The sequence below is a fragment of the Syngnathoides biaculeatus genome, chromosome 16 (genome assembly GCF_019802595.1).
Source record: "Syngnathoides biaculeatus isolate LvHL_M chromosome 16, ASM1980259v1, whole genome shotgun sequence".
Classification (NCBI taxonomy): domain Eukaryota; kingdom Metazoa; phylum Chordata; class Actinopteri; order Syngnathiformes; family Syngnathidae; genus Syngnathoides; species Syngnathoides biaculeatus.
The window spans coordinates 22,005,785-22,028,377 of NC_084655.1; the positions used below are offsets into that span (position 1 = coordinate 22,005,785).

At 44.7% G+C, this 22,593-nt stretch overlaps 1 protein-coding gene, 1 long non-coding RNA gene and 1 other non-coding gene across 4 annotated transcripts; 1 reads left to right on the forward strand and 2 right to left on the reverse strand.

Annotated features, from left to right (window-relative positions):
• Positions 1–3,256: 3,256 nt before the first annotated feature.
• Positions 3,257–12,724, forward strand: LOC133515062 (uncharacterized). 2 transcript variants are annotated; one of them, XR_009798947.1, is made up of 3 exons: positions 3,257–3,780; positions 11,001–11,139; positions 12,339–12,435. It is a non-coding gene; the product is annotated as an uncharacterized LOC133515062 (long non-coding RNA). The 2 variants fall into 2 exon arrangements; XR_009798946.1 differs by lacking the exon at positions 3,257–3,780 and adding an exon at positions 12,592–12,724 and having other exon boundaries at positions 9,463–11,139; positions 12,339–12,439.
• Positions 12,578–22,139, reverse strand: LOC133515058 (tubulin epsilon and delta complex protein 2). The gene is made up of 9 exons (XM_061847303.1): positions 21,903–22,139; positions 21,423–21,466; positions 20,295–20,772; positions 18,763–18,816; positions 18,600–18,678; positions 16,966–17,110; positions 15,305–15,397; positions 13,520–13,707; positions 12,578–12,721 (listed from the first exon to the last, which is right to left on the reverse strand). Exons 1-9 carry the CDS (start codon positions 22,004–22,006, stop codon positions 12,578–12,580), a joined length of 1,329 nt encoding a protein of 442 aa, XP_061703287.1. The 5' UTR covers positions 22,007–22,139.
• Positions 21,697–21,770, reverse strand: trnat-agu (transfer RNA threonine (anticodon AGU)). Its single transcript has one exon. It is a non-coding gene; the product is annotated as a tRNA-Thr (tRNA).
• Positions 22,140–22,593: the final 454 nt, after the last annotated feature.

Genomic DNA, 22,593 nt, shown 5'->3' on the forward strand with positions numbered 1-22,593 from the left:
AAAACGATAAAGAAACATAGAATTATAATGAAAAGTAATAACTGTACAATATTTGACCAAAGTGCTCAAATTAAGATGAGAAATTGGCAATAAAGTTATTTGAATTTTACATGAATTCAATCACATTTTGTAATTTAAAATGAAGAAATGGATTGTGGTCGCACTGAAAAGAAACAAATGTAAAAAAAATAAAATAAAATCTAACAAATAATACAAAGTTGTAAGAAACCTGTAATATCACTTGCATTTCAAATATGTTTTTAAGATTTTTACTCATACACAAACAGATTACTTTTATAAGGCTGCATGAAAAAGGTTCATTTTAAAAGATTTTAATACAAAAAGAGAAATCAAATACAGTTGCAAGTCTGCAAAGATTTCTCATAATGTAAGGTGAAAGAACTGCAATGTTATTAGAATATTTCATCAATATCTAGTATATAAATACAATGCATACATATATGCAAAAAGATCTCACATTACAAGTGAATACATTTAAATTGATATTACATCCACCGTAATTCCCGCCCTACAGAGCGCACCTGGTTATAAGCTCGGTACACAGAAAGAGTTTAACGGTAGCGCGGCGCTTGCATTAGCACGGTGCTAGCATTAAACTCTTTCTGTGTAGTGAGGCGAGGTGCACTAACGCTAGTGCCGTGCTAATGCTAGTGAGACGCTAACGCTAGCGCCGCGCAAACGCCATGCCGCACTAACGTGAGCGCAGCATCGCCGCATAAATCGCAGGGTAGGAAAAAGTTTTGAATTCCACAACATTCTGACTAATTTCCCTTCATAAAATTACCATTTCATTTTGTAATGTAAATGCATAATTTTTCATTTATGAACTTTCACTGTTTGGTTTTTCCTAATGAGATCAGAAGAAGTTTTTTTTTTCCCCGCTAGAAATTGGGCTGTACTGTAATATTCAATTTTAAAAAGTAATGTTTCTTATAAGGGTGGCACAGTGGAGCAGCTGATAAAGCGTTGGCCCCACAGTTTTGAGGACGCGGGTTCGATCCCAGCCCCGCCTGTGTGGTGTTTGCATGTTCTCCCCGTGCCTGCGTGGGTTTTCTCCGCGCACTCCGGTTTCCTCCCACATGCCAAAAACATGCAACATTATTTGGATACTCTAAATTGCCCCGAGGTGTGATTGTGAATGTGGCTGTTTGTCTCGTTGTGCCCTGCGATTGGCTGGCAACCAGTTCAGGGTGTGCCCCGCCTCCTGCCCGTTGACAGCTGGGATAGGCTCCTGCACTCCCGCGACCTCTATGAGGATAAGCGGCTAAGAAACTGGGTGGATGGATATTTCTTACAAGTGGGAAATTTGGTCGCATTTAAGCGCAACGCCTTAAAAGTTACACTTTGCCAAAGAGTCTTTTGCTCCGTAATGACAGGATTGAGGCTTTTTGGGTCAGGAAAAGTCTGCTGACACATTTGCAATTTGCCAATTGAACTTCCACTCCGCCAACATCCAAGAGCATTTAAGTTTGGATTTGGGCTGATGAAGCCAAATTCCTCTCCGGCTTCCCCTTGAAGCTTTCATGAGGCAAAATCACGTTGTTGATGTTATTTGATACTTTTGTGCCGTTCCCTCGCCATCCACTTTCAACATCTTTTTCAAATTGCGTGAAATCAAACGAGGCCGCCCGCCAAGTTTCGGGAAAGGCGCGCCGAAGACGGACAGGCGGATGAGATGCTCCCACAACTCGTTTCCTGTCATGTGTGCAACCGAGCGCTTCCGCCACATGTGCGCTTTGGCCCTGTTAGCCTCCGCGCCCACTTTGCGCAAACGTAAACATCGCGCGCTCGCGCACAGCTGCTTCCCAGCACTCGCGTTTCGTGTTCATTTCGAGGAAAACCTCAAACTGAAAGAAAGCTGCAAATCTGGTCAAATGCTGGATTTGATTTAGCTCGGAAATTCAACTTCATATGCCCTGGGCTAAGACACGCACAATTTCTGCATCATTTTTGCGTTATTAACCGCCATACGACGTTTGAAAATATACCTGACCCCTGTAAAACAAAACTAAAGGGAAACTACTCACCCTTTAAGGTCACTCATTGTTGGATCAATTGTTTAAAAGTTGTAAAATACTCAACAATTACACATTAAAACTGACACAGTTAAAGTAGAGTACCGTAATTTCCGGACTACGAGCCGCGACTTTTTTTTCCGCACGCTTTCAACCCTGCGGCTCATGCGGTGAAGCGGCTAATTTGTGCATTTTTTTCTAACGGCCGCGAGGGGGCACTCGAGCGGAAAAGGTAAGAGTGACGCCGGTGGAATATATGTGCCGAGGAAGTGACTTTTACCGGCATGTTTTATTTTTAACCGGCCCTGTTAGTGCTGCACTAGGGTTAGAGCCGCACTAGCGTTAGCGCCACGCTAGCGTGTTGCCGCTGTGTTACTGCCGCGTCTCAGCGATGTATTTATTTATTTTTTTGACCGGGCCTGTTAGTGCTGTGCTACCGTGTTGCTACTGTGTAGCCTTTTACCGGTATGTTTTGTTTTTGTTTTGTCGTTTTTTACCAGCCCTGTCCGTGCTACCGTGTTGTTGCTAAGTTAAGCTAACTTTGAAAACTCTTTGCGTGTACCATCTTGTGCGCTCTGTAGGCCGGGAATTACGGTACTCATTGTTTGAGGAAATCTGACACACATCATAAAAACGAGTGAGTTAATGTTTACGGGATCATCATAACATTGATAACTGACATACAATAAAAGCAAACTAAAATAAATGCAAATTTGGGGTACTGGACAGACGACAAACTTTCATACCAGCCTTTAGCCATAATGCTGTTAATTACATGCTATTTACATTTGCATTATCTTGGTTAAATATCAAAATATCTAAACATATTGTTTTACTTATATACCTTTATATTACTTAATGATGTTATGTTAGATATTCATCGCCTTTCTTACACCACATTATTTTCCATTTTGATATTTGTCACCAGCATCAGAGAAAAAACAAAACACTTTTAAGCAGTATTTTTTTTAGATATGAAATTTTCGCCGTCATGCGTAACGAAAGTCGACTTTTGTTTGACGTTTGACGGAGCACACTTTGACCGAAGTCCACGTCGCAGCACTTTTGAGACGTTCAAATGCGGCTTGTGTCATTACACAATAGCCGAGAATGTATATTTTCCCCAAAACAAAGAAAATGAGGACAAACCACGCAGCGGAAACAAACACGCTTTGCTGAACATTTATTGACACCAATGTAAAATGTACATCTACGTGGAAATATACAGTATAAATATCAAGTTGTCCCATGTACAGGACCGAAACACATCTCGACCGGCAGCACAAGCAGAAAACGCGGCCGTCTATGGGGGCCAAAGTACAAAATGACGGCGTTCCCCCTCCCACACGCACAGCACGGAGGTAGATTTTCCCCTATTTTTCATATTTAAAGGCAGGAGGGAAAAAACAAACAAACAACATCTGCTCACGTTAGCAGCACGGTAACACAATGGCACAGAATCATCAGAGATGCTTTCAAAAAAAATACTGTTTGTGTGGTGTTAAGCTTCAACTGCGTCTTTGTCTACATTCCCAAGTCACGCACAAGCACAGACCCACGATTGGATTTTGCATCTATGAAAAATGAGCTCACAAAAGCAGAGTACACACACAATTTCCCAAACGTGAGCCCGCCCGCACGCGCAAAACAATGTCGGTCGTAGTAACAAGAGTGACCTGCGAGAGGCAGCATGGTGCCGGAGTGCATTCAGCCAGCCGCAAATACAAAGAAGAAAAACTTTGAGGTGGGTGGTTCAACATTTACGGTTGTCAAGGGGAAGGAAAAATGGTCTTAACACACCCACAGGGTAATCGCTTGAGCTTTTTGAGAATCTGCCCTCAGTAAACTTTCATCACGAGAGGCAAAATCCTTAAACTTGGATTTGATATGTACCGTACGTACGTACGCCGCTTTACAGATCCTTTTGATTCGATGCAATCTTGAATAAACATATTTTAGTTCTCCGTCAATGACCGCTGACTATCTATTGTTCTTCGTACTCAACGTGTATGTCGTACAAGGCCGGTGCGACGGTCTGAGCGCTCCCCCGTGCTGAAAAGTCTAACAGGGGAACTCTGGGTACGTAGCGGACGCTTACTGGGACATCCCCCGGTCTCATAGTTCCCCTTCTTCTACATAGCGGTAGCTAACATACGTTATGACCTAACCCTAAGCGAACCTGAAAACAAAAGTTGACAAAAAGATATGTACGTTCGCTGCATTGTTCCTTCTGAGACGTCCATAGCAAACATGAACACTCGACGACGATGTTGAAGCATGGATGGGGATGTTTCAGACTGGCCGGAAAATTACAAAATATACGCGAATGCGCGTTAATCACACGGTGACTTTTCAGCACCGGGAGCGCTCAGACCGTCACGCCGGCACCAACTACCAGCGACAAATTCCTTGTGCGTTCTTGGCCATTACAGCTGATTCTGATACATGTACAACGTCTGCACAAAATACTAAATTGTGGCCGCGAAATATCAAATAGCACGCAAAATATAATTGGATATAACAGGCGTACAAAATACTTCATTCCTATGAACGACTTGGACGTCTGGGTAAGCAAATGGAGCACACCTTCGCTGGAAACTGTAATTAAGGCAAGTGTGTGTTCTTATTGTGTTCTCATCATGTTTTTAGGCAGTTATTTGATTTATGGGGCTATGTATTAATAAAAAAAAAAAATGCTTATAAAGAAGAGTGAAACAGGCAACTGCTCCGGCGACCCTAACCCGAGGCTCAGCTTCCCCTACCTAACCGTAACAATGCGTTCTAGCTTCGACTCATTTAGAACACATCGTTGCTACCGATATTGGCAGTCACAAGTCAAAAAAAAACAAAATTATGTTTCGAGGAGAAAGTTGTAGTGCTGCTGGGGGAAAAAAAATGGGGAAAAGTAGGCGAGTTGAATGCAATGCTGGATTTTGCGTATAAAAAGACAAAATCAGTTGAAATTCCTTATTCCAGCTCCAAATGGTAAACAATTAAAAAAACTCGCTAACATGGAAAGAGTCCACAATAAAACATTTAAAGATGCTGGATGGTCTCTTCTTGTCTTCTTTAACGACAGGAGCTCTAAATACATTTTTCGTCAAGCATTTCCCTCATAAAATTCTGACCCTATTCTTGTAATATTACTGGAAATGCATTTGTCATATCTTATTCTGGATTTTTTTTTTCTTTTGTCAGTCCACAACCATTAAAAAAAAATCTTTCTTCGTTATATGACGTGTGCTTGGATTATTTCTCGCAATGCTACCAATGCTACACAATTGAATCCAATAGGAGGTAGCGTTCTATATTGAAGACGGCGCCTCCATCTTCATTCAATAGGAAAAAAAGAAAAAGTTAGACGTCGATTTGCATTCCAGAACTCACCGATGGTCACGAGTTTGGAACAGTGAGTGAAAGACGACGATCCTGGATTCAAACAAGCGGTATAATTCGCCTCTGGAGTGCTACACTGACTCACTGTTGCCTCTCAAGGGGGCGGAAAAAAAAGACGTCGCTATGCGATAGGAGAGGCGAGGCCGAACTTATTTGGACAAGTTTGCTCCTTTTAAATGAAGTCTTTAATTGTCTTCAGCTGGGAAAACCATTAGGGATCGAGTAACGGGAGCGGTCCAACTGCAGATGGGGCGGATGAAGAAAGAGCTGCCTGGGAAAAGATTACGAGAGTCAGCGCAAGGGCAAGTGGAGTGTCGGGGGGCACGAGTTCATATGGAAACATACAAATGTGACAGAGCCTTTTTCCATGTGTGCTTGGTCAAGGCACGAAGCGGGAGGGGCTACGAGCGGCGCCGGATCAGCCGGGGTCCTACTTGTGGCATGTGTCCTTCAATAATCCTGTCCCGACTGGTGTGGAGTTGAGGTACCTGGCAAACGGACCTCGGCAGGAACTGCACCGTCGCAAAAGACCCCTTTGCGGGTGCGAACGTTTTGTGTTCCTTCATAAGTAAATCCTGGAGTTTTTTGATTTTTATTTCGAGCGCTCCGACCCGATACGGCGTCGTCCGCGCAGATACCACCGGGATCCTCGCGGACTCGAGTTCCGCTCTCCCGTTGCATAAAAAAAGCCCCCCTCCCCGACACATTGCTGCGGTGTCACAGGACGAGGGAGTGACGCCATCCGCTGACGTGGGTGAGCTGCTCTTTCGGCCGGCGTGTCGGGTTGCCGTCTTCGGGCCCCGCTGCTGCCCTCCCCGAGAGTCACCTGTCCCGGGGCGCCACAACTGACGTGCGCCGGTGACGCCGGCAGCGACTCCGGCGGTGCTTCTGCGTACCGCGGGAGGACTGCCAGCGTGTGTAAATACGAACTAGACTGCGGTTCATATTTGCTGTGTCTTCTTGAAGGTTGTTTTGACACCGGACACCGGCCGTCCGATGATAAAAGAGCATGTGAGACACGGTGGATCCCTCCTCAATCCAAAAGTCTTCAGACTCAACAGATGCGTGGTGTCTGTCTGTCTGTCATCTTCTGTGTTGGGAGAGAAGAGGGAATACCGCACATGCAGGAGGTGGAGTGCCGACTTCTTCAGTCAACTCCCCAACCTCCGCTTTTGAAGTTCCGCCAAGACTTCCCTCCCTCCTCGATACGCTTCACAGCGGACACTGCTCCGAGGAGGAGCCTCCCTCTTTCTTTTTCCTCCTCTTCTTCTTGTGGACGGTCCAGCAGGCGGTGGCCATCACGAGGAGCAAGAGCCCAGCGACCAGCAGCACCACAGACACCACCTTGGTCTGGGGCAGATCGTTGTAAGTGTAGGTCACCCCCGTCCCCGCCACGCCGATTACCAACGAGATGATTCCGAAGGGGAAGATGCAGCGGTACCAAGACTTCTCCATGCCCCCGGTGGCCTGGGACAAACGGTCCAGAGAGGAGAGCACCTCCGGGACTTTGGCGCCACCGGCTTCCAAGGACTGCCCCTCTTGGGGTTGGCACGCAAGGGGCACTGTGGTGCAGCCCATCCTTACTGCAGGGGCAGGTGAAGCTTTGCTTCCAACCCTTTGTCGAGTCAGCCAGAGAGAGGAAAGTCAAACCCAGCTATGAGGTCTCCGCAGGGTGGAGCAGGAGAAGCTTTCTGATGAAGTTGGTCCTAAAACCACAGTCACGTTGTCCTCCTCCCTTTGCGGCCGCTGTCAACCTGAAGCAGCACATTGTGCACTGGGACGGAGTCCAGTAGCGAGGCACATATAAAGCCGAGTGGGGGAGTAGGAGGTGCTGTGGGGACGTCTCAGCGCTCCCATTGGTGTTTCTTCTGTGTGACGTCTGGCGATACTGAATCGGGGAGGGGAGGGAGGGCTGATGAAGAGCAGGAAGGGGGAGAGTTAACGGTTCCCCCTTTTTCTTCCCCCTACATCTCCCCATCGATACCTCACAGTTGTAATCTTCCCGATGTTATCAGGTAGAGGAAAAAAAGGCCGGAGACAACTGCAGAGCCGAGGAGGATGCCTTCGTCGTAAATTTGACATGCACTGCGACACTCGGCAATAACAAAGGTGTGTCACCCCCCGCATGCAACAGCTCCAGCATCTACTCAAGCCTTTATTAATGAGCGCGCCTACACACGGATGTTTGCTAAAACACCGAGCAGACGATGCCTTTACACGCAGAAATGCGACGTGTGACACAATGGAACTGGCCTATTCGGTTCCCACCCACTGGCACAAAAACACCCGCGATGTCGGGTCTTGTTGAATGAAAAGGAAACGGAATAGCCGCTTTGCAGCCACTCGCCACACTTCAGTTGTCCCTCGCTTTCCATAAAATCAGCCTTCCACCAAATAGCCCGGCTACTTTTTTCGTGTCTCTTCACATGATCCCTGTGTGACGCTGCACGCCGAATTCCCCATTTGGTATTCGTTCCTTGGAGAAGACACGGAACGGCAATGTGCTAGAACAACAAAATCGATCCTTTGACTCATTTTTTAAAGCACTTATCCGAAATACGGTCAAAAGGTGAAACGGAACCTATCCCAATCGACTTTGAACGAGAGGCCGGGTACACGCTGGACTGGTTTCCAGTCAAATGCGGATCGGAACAAGCAGACAAACAACAACTTCAACTCACACGTCGTCTTCGATGCACAACATGCATGACTTTGGAATAGAAGTCCGAGTACCCAGAAAAAGAATGTAGGCCAGATCTTAGATTCAAACACTCAAGTCAAGTCTGAGGCATCCACGCTCACCACGAGCGCTGCCATACGATCCATCCATTTAAGCATTTTCTATTGCACTCATCCTCATTAAATTCGGATACACCGTTCTTTAGATGGATCCCAGAACCCCAATATTGTGGCTGGTGAGTGTACGGTCCTTTATAATTGACGATGCAACCAAAATCAATAAATGGCTCAAAATTCCAGGAAGTAGCATGACTTTGACTGTCTCGTCGTGATTAGATAAAAGGACTCCAGCTCCTCAAAGCCCCCCCATTAACGAGATAATTGGATACCTAATATTCTCATACGCATGCCAAACATGCTCCATTAGTGTACTCTTTCCCGCCTTGCTCAGGGGAACGCTGAAAAGGAAAATGAAGAATACAGTACGCCTACAGTACGCTGTGGCACTGACATTCACAGGCGGTCAATGGTGTTGCTCTGAAAGGAGAACTTGAGAAGGGCAGAAGCGAAACAAAGCAGGGACTGGGAAGACTGGAATGCTTTTGTGAGCAGTGGAGGAGAAAACAACATGTTTGAGATCAAGCTGAGATTCCTGGGGGAGCTTCGAGTTCCTGTGGATTTTCTTTTTCAGTCCCTGTTAACTTGAAAAGGGCAGATTTTTATTCCCCCCGCCTCCTTTTTCTTTAGGAGTGATAAGCTGCTGATAACATGCACTGGAAAACTCAAGAACGAGTCAAGACATTTTTCGTTTTTTCGTCCATTCCAATGTTTTTGCCGTTAACACAGTAACTATTGAATTGAGAAGTTAAAAAAAAATTCTTTTTGAACAGCAGGGAAATTTTGGGCAAGGGAAACCAAGATCCAATTTTTGTAGTCATCATATCAGTTTTGGAGTCGTACTTTGTCTGGTCGCTCACCGAGGACCTGTTTGGCCGTGGGTGACCCTACCAGGGGCGTGAAGCCCCCAGACAACTTAGCTCCAAGAATCATCGGGACACACAAACCCCTCCACCACGATAAGGTGTCGAGCCGCTGCTCCTCCGCATTGAGAGGACCCAGATGAGGTGGCTGGGGAATCTGAAGGTCTCCCTGGTGAGGTGTTCCGGGCATGTCCCACCGGAAAGAGACCCAGAGAATTACCCAGGACACGCTGGGGAGACCCGGTCGCTCGGGTGGCTTGGGAACGCCTCGGGATCCCTCCGGAAGAGCTGGAAGAAGTGGCTGGAGAAAGGGAAGTCTGGATATCCCTGTTGGAGCTACTTCCGACCTGACCCAGAGAACTGGTAGGGAATGGATGGATGGACAAAATTTTCGTCAGTTACAAGGGGTCCCGGCTTTACGCCAGGGCTTTGTTCCCACGGCAGTGACATAATTCAATATGTGCACATCCCGAAATGTGTGGTTGTATATCAAAGAGCAACGTCGTAATAAATATTTATGAGAAACATTTCAAGGCAGCACAAACAAACGAAAAACACTAAGTACAGCAATTAGTGAGCATGTCATACCACATATTTACTACACTACACACTGTTTTGGACCCTTAAAATGTCACGACAAAGGTCTGTTGAAAACCGAAGACTCCAACTGTAAATCATAAATGTGGAAAAAAATCCCATCCAGGCTCCAATTGTCACTGGAAGAGGCTGACATTTAAAGACACATTTTCAATATTCGTTACTAGAAGTTGTTGATCGACAGTTTTTGCTTCGACTCGGGATCCCAAGCTTGAGATACGAGCGCTGGTGGCTCCACTTCCCTTCACATCAAGGACCAATTTGGCAGATATAATTCATAAATACTCTTCTAAAGAGATTTCAAGCTGTTGATTGCTATTAGCAGTTGGAATTTGCTCTCAAACCATGAAACAGACATTTACACATTCATTAGAAACATTCGTGCAGCCCCCACCAAGTTTACGAGGGAAAACACCGCAGTCACGCGGGCTAACAGTTAACAAACAAGTTACGCGCGCAACAAAAACATCAGGCAATGGTATTTTAAAACAATTTCAACGGGTGGACAAGAGAGCTAGTAGGCCGGAGAGGTTACAAAGACATCGTGACAAAAAGCATACTGCAGAAGATGCAAGACATTCATCTTCATGAAATGTGGCAGATTAGCTTTAAGTCGCTGAAGGAACTTCAAGTTATATGATGGTAGAAATATTGTGACTGTGTTTATACATAATACACAAAACACCGTTTTCTGGATTTTCCTGAAAAGTGATGGTTTGGATTCTGCCCGACACCTGTGATGGATAGTATAAGTCTTTCCCAGATGAAATGGGAAAAAATATGGAGTAAAAATATTCCTGCCTGGAATATACGGATAATTGGAAAGTCGGAGTGAATGAAGTGGTACTCGAGCACGAGACAGGTCGAACTTGGGAAGTCGCGAAGCCAAGCCGGTGGAAGTGGGAGCGTTGCGCTGGCGACAGCTAAAGTGCGAGAAGAAGATCAGCTGCCGCCGCTCCGGCCTGAATGCGTCGATGCATTCGGGTCAGGGGAAGGCTGCGTTGCGTAGGCGCCACTCCCACTGGAGTCGACGCCATCGGGCCGAGGATGCTTCCTCGCACTCCATGGGCGGCCCCCAAGGCACAATCACATTGCTTGGCTGCTTTCTGACAATTCTGATCCCGGAGAACACGTTTGACTTTTTCTTTTTTAGCCTTTGCCATACATTTAATTGACTAAGACTCACTTGAAAGACTATTTGAACTTGATCTTTTTCTAACCCCCCCATGGGAAATGTTGGCATTTCTAGACCGGAGCATACGGCCGAGCAGCTCCCCATGTGTTATCATCTCAGGCTTGGTGTCTTCAGCAGGCCCCCCGACACCCACGTCCTGCTGCGTGAACTCCAAGCCACCTGTCGCCCCATCTGGCAAGGCCGAAGCCGGGCACATGTCAACAGCGGGCACGAGCCCTTAAGACCTCCCCCGGGGCTTCCAACATACTCCCATTTGGTGAGTAAATAAAACCCAATTGCTGAGTTTCTTCACAACGCAGATGGTGAATTACTTTAGGATCAGTATTACTAACATCTTACTTCCCTGTAGTACAACGAACGGGCTTTCGCAATGTGATAGCTATAAAACAGACAAAACCGCTATTTACCGTAATTTCCGGCCTACAGAGCGCACCTGATTATAAGCCTCACCCAGTACATTTGTAAAGGAAATACCATTTGGTACATACATAAGCCGCACCTGTGTATAAGCCGCAAGTGCCCACGTTCAAACCCACATTGAAACATGAGATATTTACAAAGAAAGACGGTACAGTTTTAATACCTTAGCTTAGCTTAACATAGCAACAACACAGTAGCACGAACAGAGCTGGTTAAAAAAAAAAAAAAAAAAACAGCCGCGGCAGCACACCACTAACAAGGCCCGGTTAGAAAAAAAATCATACCTAGATTGCCGTTGACTCAACAGTAACACAGCAGCAATATGCGAGCATGACGCTAATGCTAGCACACCGCTAATAGGGCATACAAACATACTGGTAAAAATCACGGCGACACGGCAGTAACACAGCAGCAACAAGCTAGCACAGCGCTAACAGGGGCGGTAAAAAAAAAAAAAAAAAAAAACATATGGTAAAAGTCACTTCTTCGGCACATATATTCCACCCGTCTCACTCTTAGCTTTTCCACTCGAGTGCCCCCTTGCGGCCGTTAAAAAAAAATGCACAAATTAGCCGCATCGCCGCATAAGCCGCAGGGTTGAAAGCGTGTGGAAAAAAAGTCGCGGCTTATAGGCCGGAAATGACGATACTCGCTTTATGCGTATTCACTAATTCAAGAAAGTTTGTCTTTGACTGCACAAACTGTGAATGTGTGGGAGTGGTTTAGCACATCACCCCCACGTCTGAGAGGTACCAGGTTTGAATCCCAGCTCAGGCCCTCCTGCGTCGTTTGCATGACAACTCCCGTGCTTGGGTGGGTTTTTCCTTCAGGTTCAACCATCCTCCCGCATTCCAAATATATTCACGTGAGGATTGTTGAATTTTCAAGTGTGTAAATGTCAAGGGAAATGTGATTAGAATTTGCCTGGCTAAATGCAATTTTATGCAATTATGTATGGAATTTAACAATAGGTCATTGATGTCGTGGTTTACTCACCTGACTGTGATGTGTCGGTTCTGTTGTCCATCTCCGCAGGTGCCTTGCGACTTTCCAGAGCGTAGAGCGACTTCCGCCCGCAGACACTCCCGGATAAGCGGCGTACAAAACGGATGGATGTACATTACAAATAAAGACGGGTAAGAGAGCTGAGGCACTGCCTTTATTGTCATATCATCACGCAATACAATGACAAATTAAATACTAATTTGGAACTTTAAACATAAAAAAAAAAAAGAATAATCACTTAATAATGACCTTGAAAAAGAGGCAATCATTTACTCCGGCTCAGAATCCAGGATGATGGCAGGGAAACGTTGACCTCCTTCAGCCAAAAGGGAGTACACGTCCCTCAAAACACTCCGGTCGGGACACGAGGAGACGATGGAGGCCAGCTGAGGGGACAGCGCGTCCTGCAGAGCCTTCACAAGGAGAAGGAAACTTCAGCCCGTTGAGGACATCTTAGGAACAAGGGACGCATCAATAATACCGTCTATTTTCCAAGCCGCTTATCCACACGAGGGTGAACACGAAATTCACCAATATTACACGGCGGTACGACATCACCAGCCTTCCGTACTTGCAGCCTTGTGTAGATAGCTGAAGGTGTCACACGTGGCAACATTTCTATCCAACTGCAAATTCTATTCTGGTTGGACGGCGATGGGGACCGTCCAGCAAGCACCGAGTTTCGACGCCTGCTCGTAAAAAGGGCCCACAAGGGCTCAGACTGCGACACCATATGAATTTAAAATTTTAAATTTTAAAGTACAGTATTGTGTGAAAAGATTGATAAACGTGCTGTTGGGAGTGAAAATGTCAGTACAGTAATGCCAAGTTGGCACGCTAATAAAAGTGTTATGTTTGAGCAAAGCAATATCTGGTTAAATTAAAATGAGATCAGAATTGAAAGACATTTTATTAGGTACAGAACTGAGTATAGGTGAGTACTCAAATATAAAAACTTGTAATTTTATTACTCTGTGTAAAGAAAAGCGGTATCAGTGCATCCTTTTTGAAAACTATTTTTTTTAGATTCCCCATGTTCCCACTTTTGTCATGACATCACAATATTCCCAAATACTCCATACGGTAGATATTTTTCCAAATTTATTCAGCGCCGCGTCGGCTCTTTAGCATTCACATGCAGTCTCCACAGCACTTTCGCTTTGCAGTTATCATGAATGAAATTATGAAGGAGTGCGGTGCACAACGCTCACCTGCTGGAGCTCAATCTCCTGCCGGAGCAGAGCAATTCTCATCCTGGTCGTCTCCAGCTGTCGCAGCTCGGCCTCCGAGGTGTAAGTGATCGTCACGGGCAAACGACGCGTGATGGCCTCATCTTCCGCTGGCCCGGCGGCGTGAAGGCAACCTCCCTCTGGCCTCCATCGATCCCATGCTTCCCAATCTGAAAGAAAAGACGGCTACTTATAGAGCGTGAGCTACCGTAGCCCCAAAATGTCTGCTGCCTGCGCTTGAATTAGCCGAGCCCTTGATTTAAAAAAAGGCAGCGTTGACGACTTTTTAAGGAGACATATTTTGTAAAGTTCATTGTTTAATTGCTTGTTTACAAATAACTTGGGCTCTGTAATGCCCGATGCACCTGTCAACTGTGAAATTACACAACCTTGTAAAATGAGTTGTTATGAATTTGGTTCTGCAATGCGAGTGGCAAAATTTGGCATCATACCGCCTTCCCACCGGGGTTTTTTTTTAACTGTAACTACGCTGTGCATGGATCCTCTTTTTTTCGAGCGAGACTAACTACACAGAAAAACTGTAATCCATCCTAATTAGGACATTTGAGAGGGGACAGACAAAAAAAAAAAAAATGAAAACAATAAATGTAGACAGTACTGTATATGACAACAGCAGTAGACTTTTGTTTTAATCTACATGAATACACCATGGAAGGGACCCGCAGGTAGCAAATAGTGCCTGGACAGCACAGGACAGGGGCAATAAGCAAGGCAGTACTTTCTCTCAAGTACTTCTGAGTTTGGTCTCCGTGGAATAAATCGGACAAAACGACTCAATAATTCTTGAATATACGTCACCTGAAAATTGCAGATGTCTAAAGTTACAGTAGGATGACTTGCATAAGCCAATTTTTTTATTGGAATTATTACAATGCCCTGTAAATTCCATCCATCCATCCATCCATCCATTTTCTTTGCCGCTTATCCTCACAAGGGTCACGGGAGTGCCGGAGCCTATCCCGGCTGTCGACGGGCAGGGGGCGGGGTACACCCTGAACTGGTTGCCAGACAATCGCAGGGCACATCGAGACAAACAACCGCACTCAAAATCACACCTAGGGGCAATTTAGAGTGTCCAATTAATTTCGCATGTTTTTGGGATGTGGGAGGAAAGCGGAGTGCCCGGAGAAAACTCACGAAGGCACGGGGAGAACATGTGAATGCCACACAGGCAGGTCTGGGATCGAACTGTGAAGCCAACGTTTTCCAGCTGCTCCACTTTGCTGCCCCCCTGTAAATAATTTTTATATTTTATTTTTTATTATTTATTTTTTTCAAAACTAATTTGGAAAACTTTTATTTCCACAGTGACTAATGCATGAATGCTATAATTAAATTCAGTGACAAATAGGAAGTGGTCATAGATAAAGGTATGTAATTATTACAATCCCATTTGTGACATTGAAGTTGAAAAATGCATCTATGAAAAAAAAAAGTAAAGCCGTCAGCAAAAAAAAAAAAAAAAAATCAGGGGGAGCAGGAAACTGCTTGTAGCTTTAGCACAAAAGTGCTGCAACGAATCCATGCATGGCAAACAAAATAGGTGTGAATGGACAACCTCAGTCCAATCAGCACAATTGTGATTGAATTTTTAAGCGGTAATAAGACTCATATTGTCTTCCATATTGTAGCTACCGTTCATTTGAATGCCTTTTGCGGAATAAATATGCTCCTTTTAACACCAATTTAGAATAGAAATGGGTAGTGGGTTAAAAAAAAAAAACAAACAAACAAACATACTCTTACCTTGTTTTGTTCGTTCTGCAATTCTCTGGAGCGCCGCTGCTCTCATTTGCAACGTTTCCGGCGTTGAACAGGAACACCTGTCTTCTTTCATCCCTGTAGTGATTTAAAAAAAAACAAAAAAAAAAACGAAATGGAATCGGATCATTACGGCAGAGGCAATTCCAGTTGTTAAATGGAAATGTGCTTTTAAGCTGTTCTTGCTTGCGGTCGTATAAACAAACAAAAAAAAAAAGGGGCAGAGGAGATGCACGATAAGTGTCCATTTCTCAGCGGCCGCTTCCTGCCAGTTCTCAGGCATCGGGCAAGGTCGAAGTAAAAATAAAAATGCCTGGATTCAATTCAAAATGTCGCACGTTCTTCCCCTTCTCATGCTCTGCTCCTCTGTGAACGTTAATTTAAAAAAAAAAATGGCCCAAACATTCCTTTTCATCATAGGGCAGGATGACACGTTGAAAGCTCGGAGCCTCAGAAATACACACCGGAGGCTGCAATGGAGGCCTGCTTGATATGATAACTCTTATACCGTGGAAAAAGGTATTAAAAACACAAAATGATAACAATTTTAAAAAACATCCAGAGCAAGACCCTCAAATGAATTGAGAAAACTGATTAATCCCTCGGGCCTATTACATACTAGAACTCCTAAAATGATGATGTTATTCCATTTTTTCACATTTAACGTGACGCCCCAGCTCAATACGCATCAAAATTTTGGGGTTTTTTTTTTTTTTTTTTTGTGACCCGACAATCACAGTGCAGATGATGATGAAGTGTGACGACCCGCAGAACCAGAAGTGGATGCTACCATGACAGAGGAAAACCTCAAGCTGCTCGCTACAATATGATTGTCATACATGATGTAAAATCATTGCATGTATGGACGCACTTAACCAAGCAGATGCAAATGCAAATATTCCAGCAATACCGATCACAGCCACTAGGGGAGAGAATAACTTTACAAACACTTTCCTGTTCTCTCAACCTTGCTTGTCAGGCGTCTTTAAAAGTGTACCCTGCCGCTGACTGGCAACCAGTTCAGGGCGTAGTCCGCCATTCGCCCGAAGTTAGCTGGGATAGATAGGCTCCACCACTCCTGCGACCCGTGTGAGGATAAGCAGCTTGGAAAAACGAATAGATCGGCGTGATTTGAGATTATTTTAGTCTTTTTTTAACCTCTCTTTAAAGTTAGATGGCAGTGAAAATCCATCCGTCTATCTTACCCGCTGATCCTCACAAGGATTGTGGGGGTTGCTGGAGCCTATGCCAGCTGTCAACAGGCAGGAGGCGGGGTACACCCTGAACTGGTCGCCAGCCAATCGCGGGGCACATCGAGACAAACAACAGTTGCACTCACAATCACACCGAGGGGCAATTTAGAGTCTCCAATTAATGTTGCATGTTTTTGGAATGTGGGAGGAAACTGGAGTGCCCACCCGGAGGAATCCCACCCAGGCACTGGGAGAACATGCAAACTCCACACAGGCGGGGCCGGGATTGAACCCAGGACCTCAGAACTGTGAGGCCGACACTTTACCAGCTGAGCCACCGTGCCCCCGGCAGTGAAAATATTACTTAAAATGAAAAAGTTTTAGTGTCAACTCATCAACAGATTTTCTTGCTTTTCGGATTCACTCCAAATTTCGTTATGCTGAGCACTTTACCCGGTTCCGCGGCCAGTTCTGGGGCGTGCTGGTCCAGAAGGTCCATCGTCTGGCGCTGGCGGACTAGTTCATCGGCCCGGTGGGTTAGTCTGCCAACCAGACTTCCGATCTGCTCCGGGCTTCCGCGTGGCCAGTCCGTAGGAAACTGTAAATGTCACATTGACAAGCCGCGGATAATTATAGCAACGTTGTCCGCACAGCTCACGCGGCGAAGTGTATCAATCCATTTCCCGCATCGCACATTTCAGAAACATTTGTGAATGATTCCGACCAGAGCTGCCGTCTTCTCATCATCACCATTGACTCATTCCCTACTAATGAAATAATAATAATACATAATTTGTCGCAAGAGATCAACGTGAGCTCATCGGCATTTTTCTATAACATTTAAATATGTAAATTATAATAACACTGTACTGTATTGTTTTAAGGCAAGTCTATTTGACTGAATTAATACCAAGCACTTTATGGCCATCTGTGTTGTGAGGTTTTCTTACATTTTGTTATGTATGTCGGTTGTTTATGCTCAGCTCATCGGTCGCTCGTTCACTACTTTTCAAAATGCATTGTGGAAATATGTAGGACATAATCTATACCCGTAACGCTGCACAAGGCCACTCTGGAGTGGATCAAACACAACCGCCGAGGCTTCGATAGCGCTGACATGCGTGTTTTTGTGGGTGGAAGCCGCAGTCCCTGGAGAAAACCCACACAAACTGCACGCGCATCTCGGCTGCGAGGCAGACGTGCCACTGCCAGCCAGCGGTCCAGTGTTGCCCGGCTACCGTTCTCCAGAGATATGAAAGACTATATAGATAATCTTTTGCTTGGAGGCCCGTTTTAAATTAAATAATGTGTTGACATTGTTAAACTAAACTGTCTTTCCTCTCGACCACCGCCATCGTGTTCACTCGCAAATGGCCCCGTAAACTGCCTCGTATGCAACAAGCGTTTTCATTGGTCGAATGTGGTCCACGTTTCACATTCAACCAATCAACGGTCGTGTAACAAATTTTCCGCCTCCCTTGCAAAAAAGTCGGATCGGAAAACAAACAAGTGTAGATTTCTGGCACAGGTCACGGCCGGAATATTGCAGAAAAATGGAAAATATATATATATATTTTTTTTATCCATGCAATTTAAAAAGACTGAATTCCGCCTATAAACGGAAAAATCTCGTCTGGTAATTTTATCAGCCGTGTTATCACGTTTTTGACTCAGTGATACAGGTACTGTCATTTTTTTCTTCAAGCTTCCTAGAGTCCCTTGAAAAGACAGTACGGTATATAAAGTTATCAATATTATTGCTAAATATAATCATCACCAGTGTAGTCTCAGAAGTGGCACTGTTAGGCCTATTCGTCGACATGGTTATTGTGATTATTTTTTACCTAAATTCAAAAAGGAACAGCCTTGGACAGGGGGAAAAAAAAAAGATTTGGAAACGCATAAATGTAAATTTGTGGGTTAATTGTTTGCTCGAGTTTAAAAAAAATGATTATTTCCTTTGTAAAAGCATAATTTTTGATGCATCTCCTATGAAGCCGTGACACAGCAGGGAGGAAAAAGTGCACGAGGCTTTTCCCAGCGCAATTTGACAGAAGTGAGTGCACTTGAAAAGAGGAAGGATGTACCGTCGCTCTCATTCTCTCCATGAAGCGACTCCTCCCAGGTGCAGGTTTCCTTTGAGCGGCCATCGCTTTGTCCCACATTCTGTCGAGGAAGGAAATGGCCAGACGAGAGAAATCAGATACGAGCTGCTTGATAGTGGCACAAAACGGAGAGATTTTTGCTCACCTGTTTTGCTTGAGCTTGAGAGAGAGCCACTCTGCCGTCTGCTCACTCTGCTGCCTGACAGTAGACATGAAAAGAAACACGCGTGCTAAGATGAACACGTGCTAAGATAACTCTTTGTTCTCTTAGATCACAGGTGTCAAACTCAAGGCCCGAGGGCCGTATCCGGCCCGCCACGTGATTCTATGTGGCCCCCAAAGGCAAATCAAGTTTGTCAACTTCTGTAGTGCTTGTGAAAATCTGGACCAACATTTAAAATTGTCGTACTCCATAAATGATAACGGGATATTACAAGCATTTTTTTATTGACCAAACATGAAAAATAGTTGAGGCGGCACGGGGGATCAGCTGGTAAAGCGTTGGCCTCGCAGTTCTGAGGTCCTGGGTTCAATCCCGGCCCCGCCTGTGTGGAGTTTGCATGTTCTCCCCGTGCCTGGGTGGGATTCTTCCGGGTGGGCACTCCGCTTTTCCTCCCACATTCCAAAATCATGCAACATTCATTGGACACTCTAAATTGCCCCTAGCTGTGATTGTGAGTGCGGCTGTTTGCCTCAATGTGCCCTGCGATTGGCTGGCGACCAGTTCAGGGCGGACCCCGCCTCCTGCCCGTTGACAGCTGGGATAGGCTCCAGCACTCCCCGTGACCCTCGTGAGGATAAGCGGCAAAGAAAATGGATGGATGGAAAAATAGTTGAGAAACTCATTATCCTTGACTTCTAATTTAAAAAATAGTTCATACAGTGGTGCCTCAGTTCTCGACCACAATGCGTTCCAGAAGGCGGTTTGTTCGAAAACCGAATCAACCGCCGCGCTTTATGTTATTTCCGGGTTTTATTCGGGGGTTCGGTCGAATTGACAATAACAAAGCGCGTGGTGGGCGGGTCAGCTGGTCGCTCCGCGTCTGTTCTGTTGGGGGGCAATCGAGCACCGATTTTCGTTTGTAAACAGAAGCAAAAAAATGTGGAAATTTTCATTTGAAAACCGATTTGTTCGAGAACGGCGGCACCACTGTCAATTGATGTAAATATGATGAGGCGATTAAATATTTTTGTAGCCCGTGAAAAAATTAGTTCGACGCCCTTGTCTTTTGTAGACACACACAATCTCAAACGCAGAGTAAACAACGTCACACGCCACCCTGAAGGGACACACTTGCGCGCAGAAAGTGCAATACATGAAGTATTCTCTCTTGCAAAACCAAAACATTTACATACATTAGAGCTCGCGGGAGGGATAAAATTGTTTTTCTGTTAAAAGTTGTCCTCTGGAAGATTTTCAGCTGTTGTGGGTGGGTCTGGAACAGGGGTGTCAAACTCAAATTCACAGAGGTCCAAAATTTTAAATTGAACAAAGCCGTGGGCCAAGGTTGAACAAATTAACTTTTTAATATGGAACCAAACAAGTGTGTCATACTTGTAATACCGGTGGGCCAGCTCTAATATTAATTTGAAATTACACGGCGGGCCAGTTTGACACCTCTGGTCTGGAATGTGGAATATAGAACAACGTTACTATCAGTCACACGTCGAGTATACCTCCTTGGTTGAGGCAGGCCGTCATCTGCCGTGTCTGAAACTCCGGTCAGGTCCTCGCCACTCGGCGCGCTGCTTGTAGCGCTTGTGCTCACTGTGTTTTTTTGGACTTTGGGCTGGACACTTTTCGCAGCCCGATGATGCGCGCTCCTCAGATCGGTCGTGGTTTTACGCTTTCCTGGAGCGCAGCTGGCGGAGGATTTCAATGATTCTTCGGGCCTTCTGGGCACTCTTTTGTCACTACCGGCAGACTCGAGTGTCGATCTGCCGGCCGTCTGATTTCCTCTGAAAGCAGACGAGGCTTTTGAAGAAGCCCGTTTGGGTACGGCTGCGAGGTCCTTTCGAAGCTGACTGGGTTTGTTTCCCTCGGGGACTTGACTAGAAGAAAGCCTTGCGCCGGTGCGCACATAAAGGGCTTTTTGTAACGCTTGTTCGAGCAGTTTCATTTCTTGCTCTTCCGCTGGGTTTGATGTTGCTGTGTCTGAAAAGACACACAAACATTAAATGAACCAAGCATTCAGAAAGATGATATACACGTAGTATGTTAGGTACACTCGCACGCTCTATTTACCTCAAATAAAACACCTCATTTTACCCTTTAGGTGATTGGAATTTCGAGGTTTGATGATTATATAAGTCCCCTAAAGTGCTTCATGAAGTCGAACCTCTGACTTAACTCCATGCCAACAAATTATTTCATTCCTGTGGGAAAAGTTGGATTTGGTGTTTGACCAGAAACGTTGTATTTACCTTGTATTCCTGTATTTTTTTTTTTTTTTTTTTTTTAATTTAAGTCTTCTGGCCAAAACAGAATATTTGTAAAGAATCCACTTTCTATACAGGCCTAGGAGTAGGAATTTTTGTTCTTCTCCTCTTCAAACCATATTTCTTCATACCACGCACACACCCACTTCAGATATCTTCAACATATTAGCCAATGGTATAGGAATCACGTTATACCTACCAATTTATATAACTATCTAATTTACAGTTATCTCCCTGTCAAATGTAATGTCAATGTAGAATCCAACATGACCACAAAGCAATGACCACAAAGCATGCTGGGATTATTCAAAATGGCTTCCTGGTTAAGTGATGCACATTAATTTGCTATATTAATAAGAAAATTACCGGTCGGAGCATCGTTAGTTGTTTCTGGTTCATCATGAGCTGCCCTATGGGGAAAAGACAGAATAGATCCAATTATAGATAAATATAAGGAGAGCAAATTGAGCAGAGATTCAAACCACATTGAGTTATTAATTTTTTTCTAGAATTGTAATTTTTGGTCAATACAGTGACATACTGAATTTTATATTTGACAATATCACTAAAAACCAGTCTGACTACAATGTATGATGTGCCAACCAATGAAAAGTAACAGTGTATTATTACAACCTCAAAAAGGCACTGCTGGGATTCGAACCCAGGATCTCCTGTTTACTAGACAGGCGCTTTAACCAACTAAGCCACAGCGCCAGGTGCCAATTCTTGCGATACGTTTCCGATTTACTCGGTAAGACAACACATGATAGGGCTGACAAAAAAAGATGATCATTATCATTGTTTGATAGAGTAAAATGGGGGGGGGGGGGGGGGAAGCGTACTTACAGACTTTGTAGTAGTTCTCTGTAGTAGTGAATTCGGCCATTCACCTTCGCCTGTTCTTCTTTGCACGACTTAATGGCTGTCTCGACGGCGGTAAGCAGCGACATATTTGACTTCTTGGGCCGCTGTTATCTTGAAAAAATCATGAAAGGCAAGGCTGGTGGGTTGAAAATGTCAAAATATGTCGTCGGAAGTTTTATTCATTAAAATATCACGACTAGCACTAGCCTATACCTCCCATGTGACGTGTACGGAAGTAAAAGTCAGCAAAAAGTTATAAAACCTTATTGTGATTGACGATAATTCTCAAAACGCTAGTGGGCTAACATATACACCGTCAAACTAAATATAAAGCATTTTCCTTGATAAAGAATAATAATAATAATTAAAAAAAAAAAAGTTTCCTCCCACTTGTACTTGTTTCTTCGACAAGCGTCAACTCTCGCGAGAAGTGGCACCGCAAAAGTTGAATGTACCAATTAGTTTGTGGACAAGTTTTATTTCTTTGAACTTCAAAGCAACTAACTATAACTGCAAATACTGTACAACATCTTGCTGGCTTCGTTGGAAGGAAGGAATAAATTAATAATCTTCCCCGCTTCGTGCCAATACTAATCTGTAAAAGCACATATCTGCTGTATTAATGATGGTCTTTAATATAGCCATATACATACAATATATAGAAGTAAATATG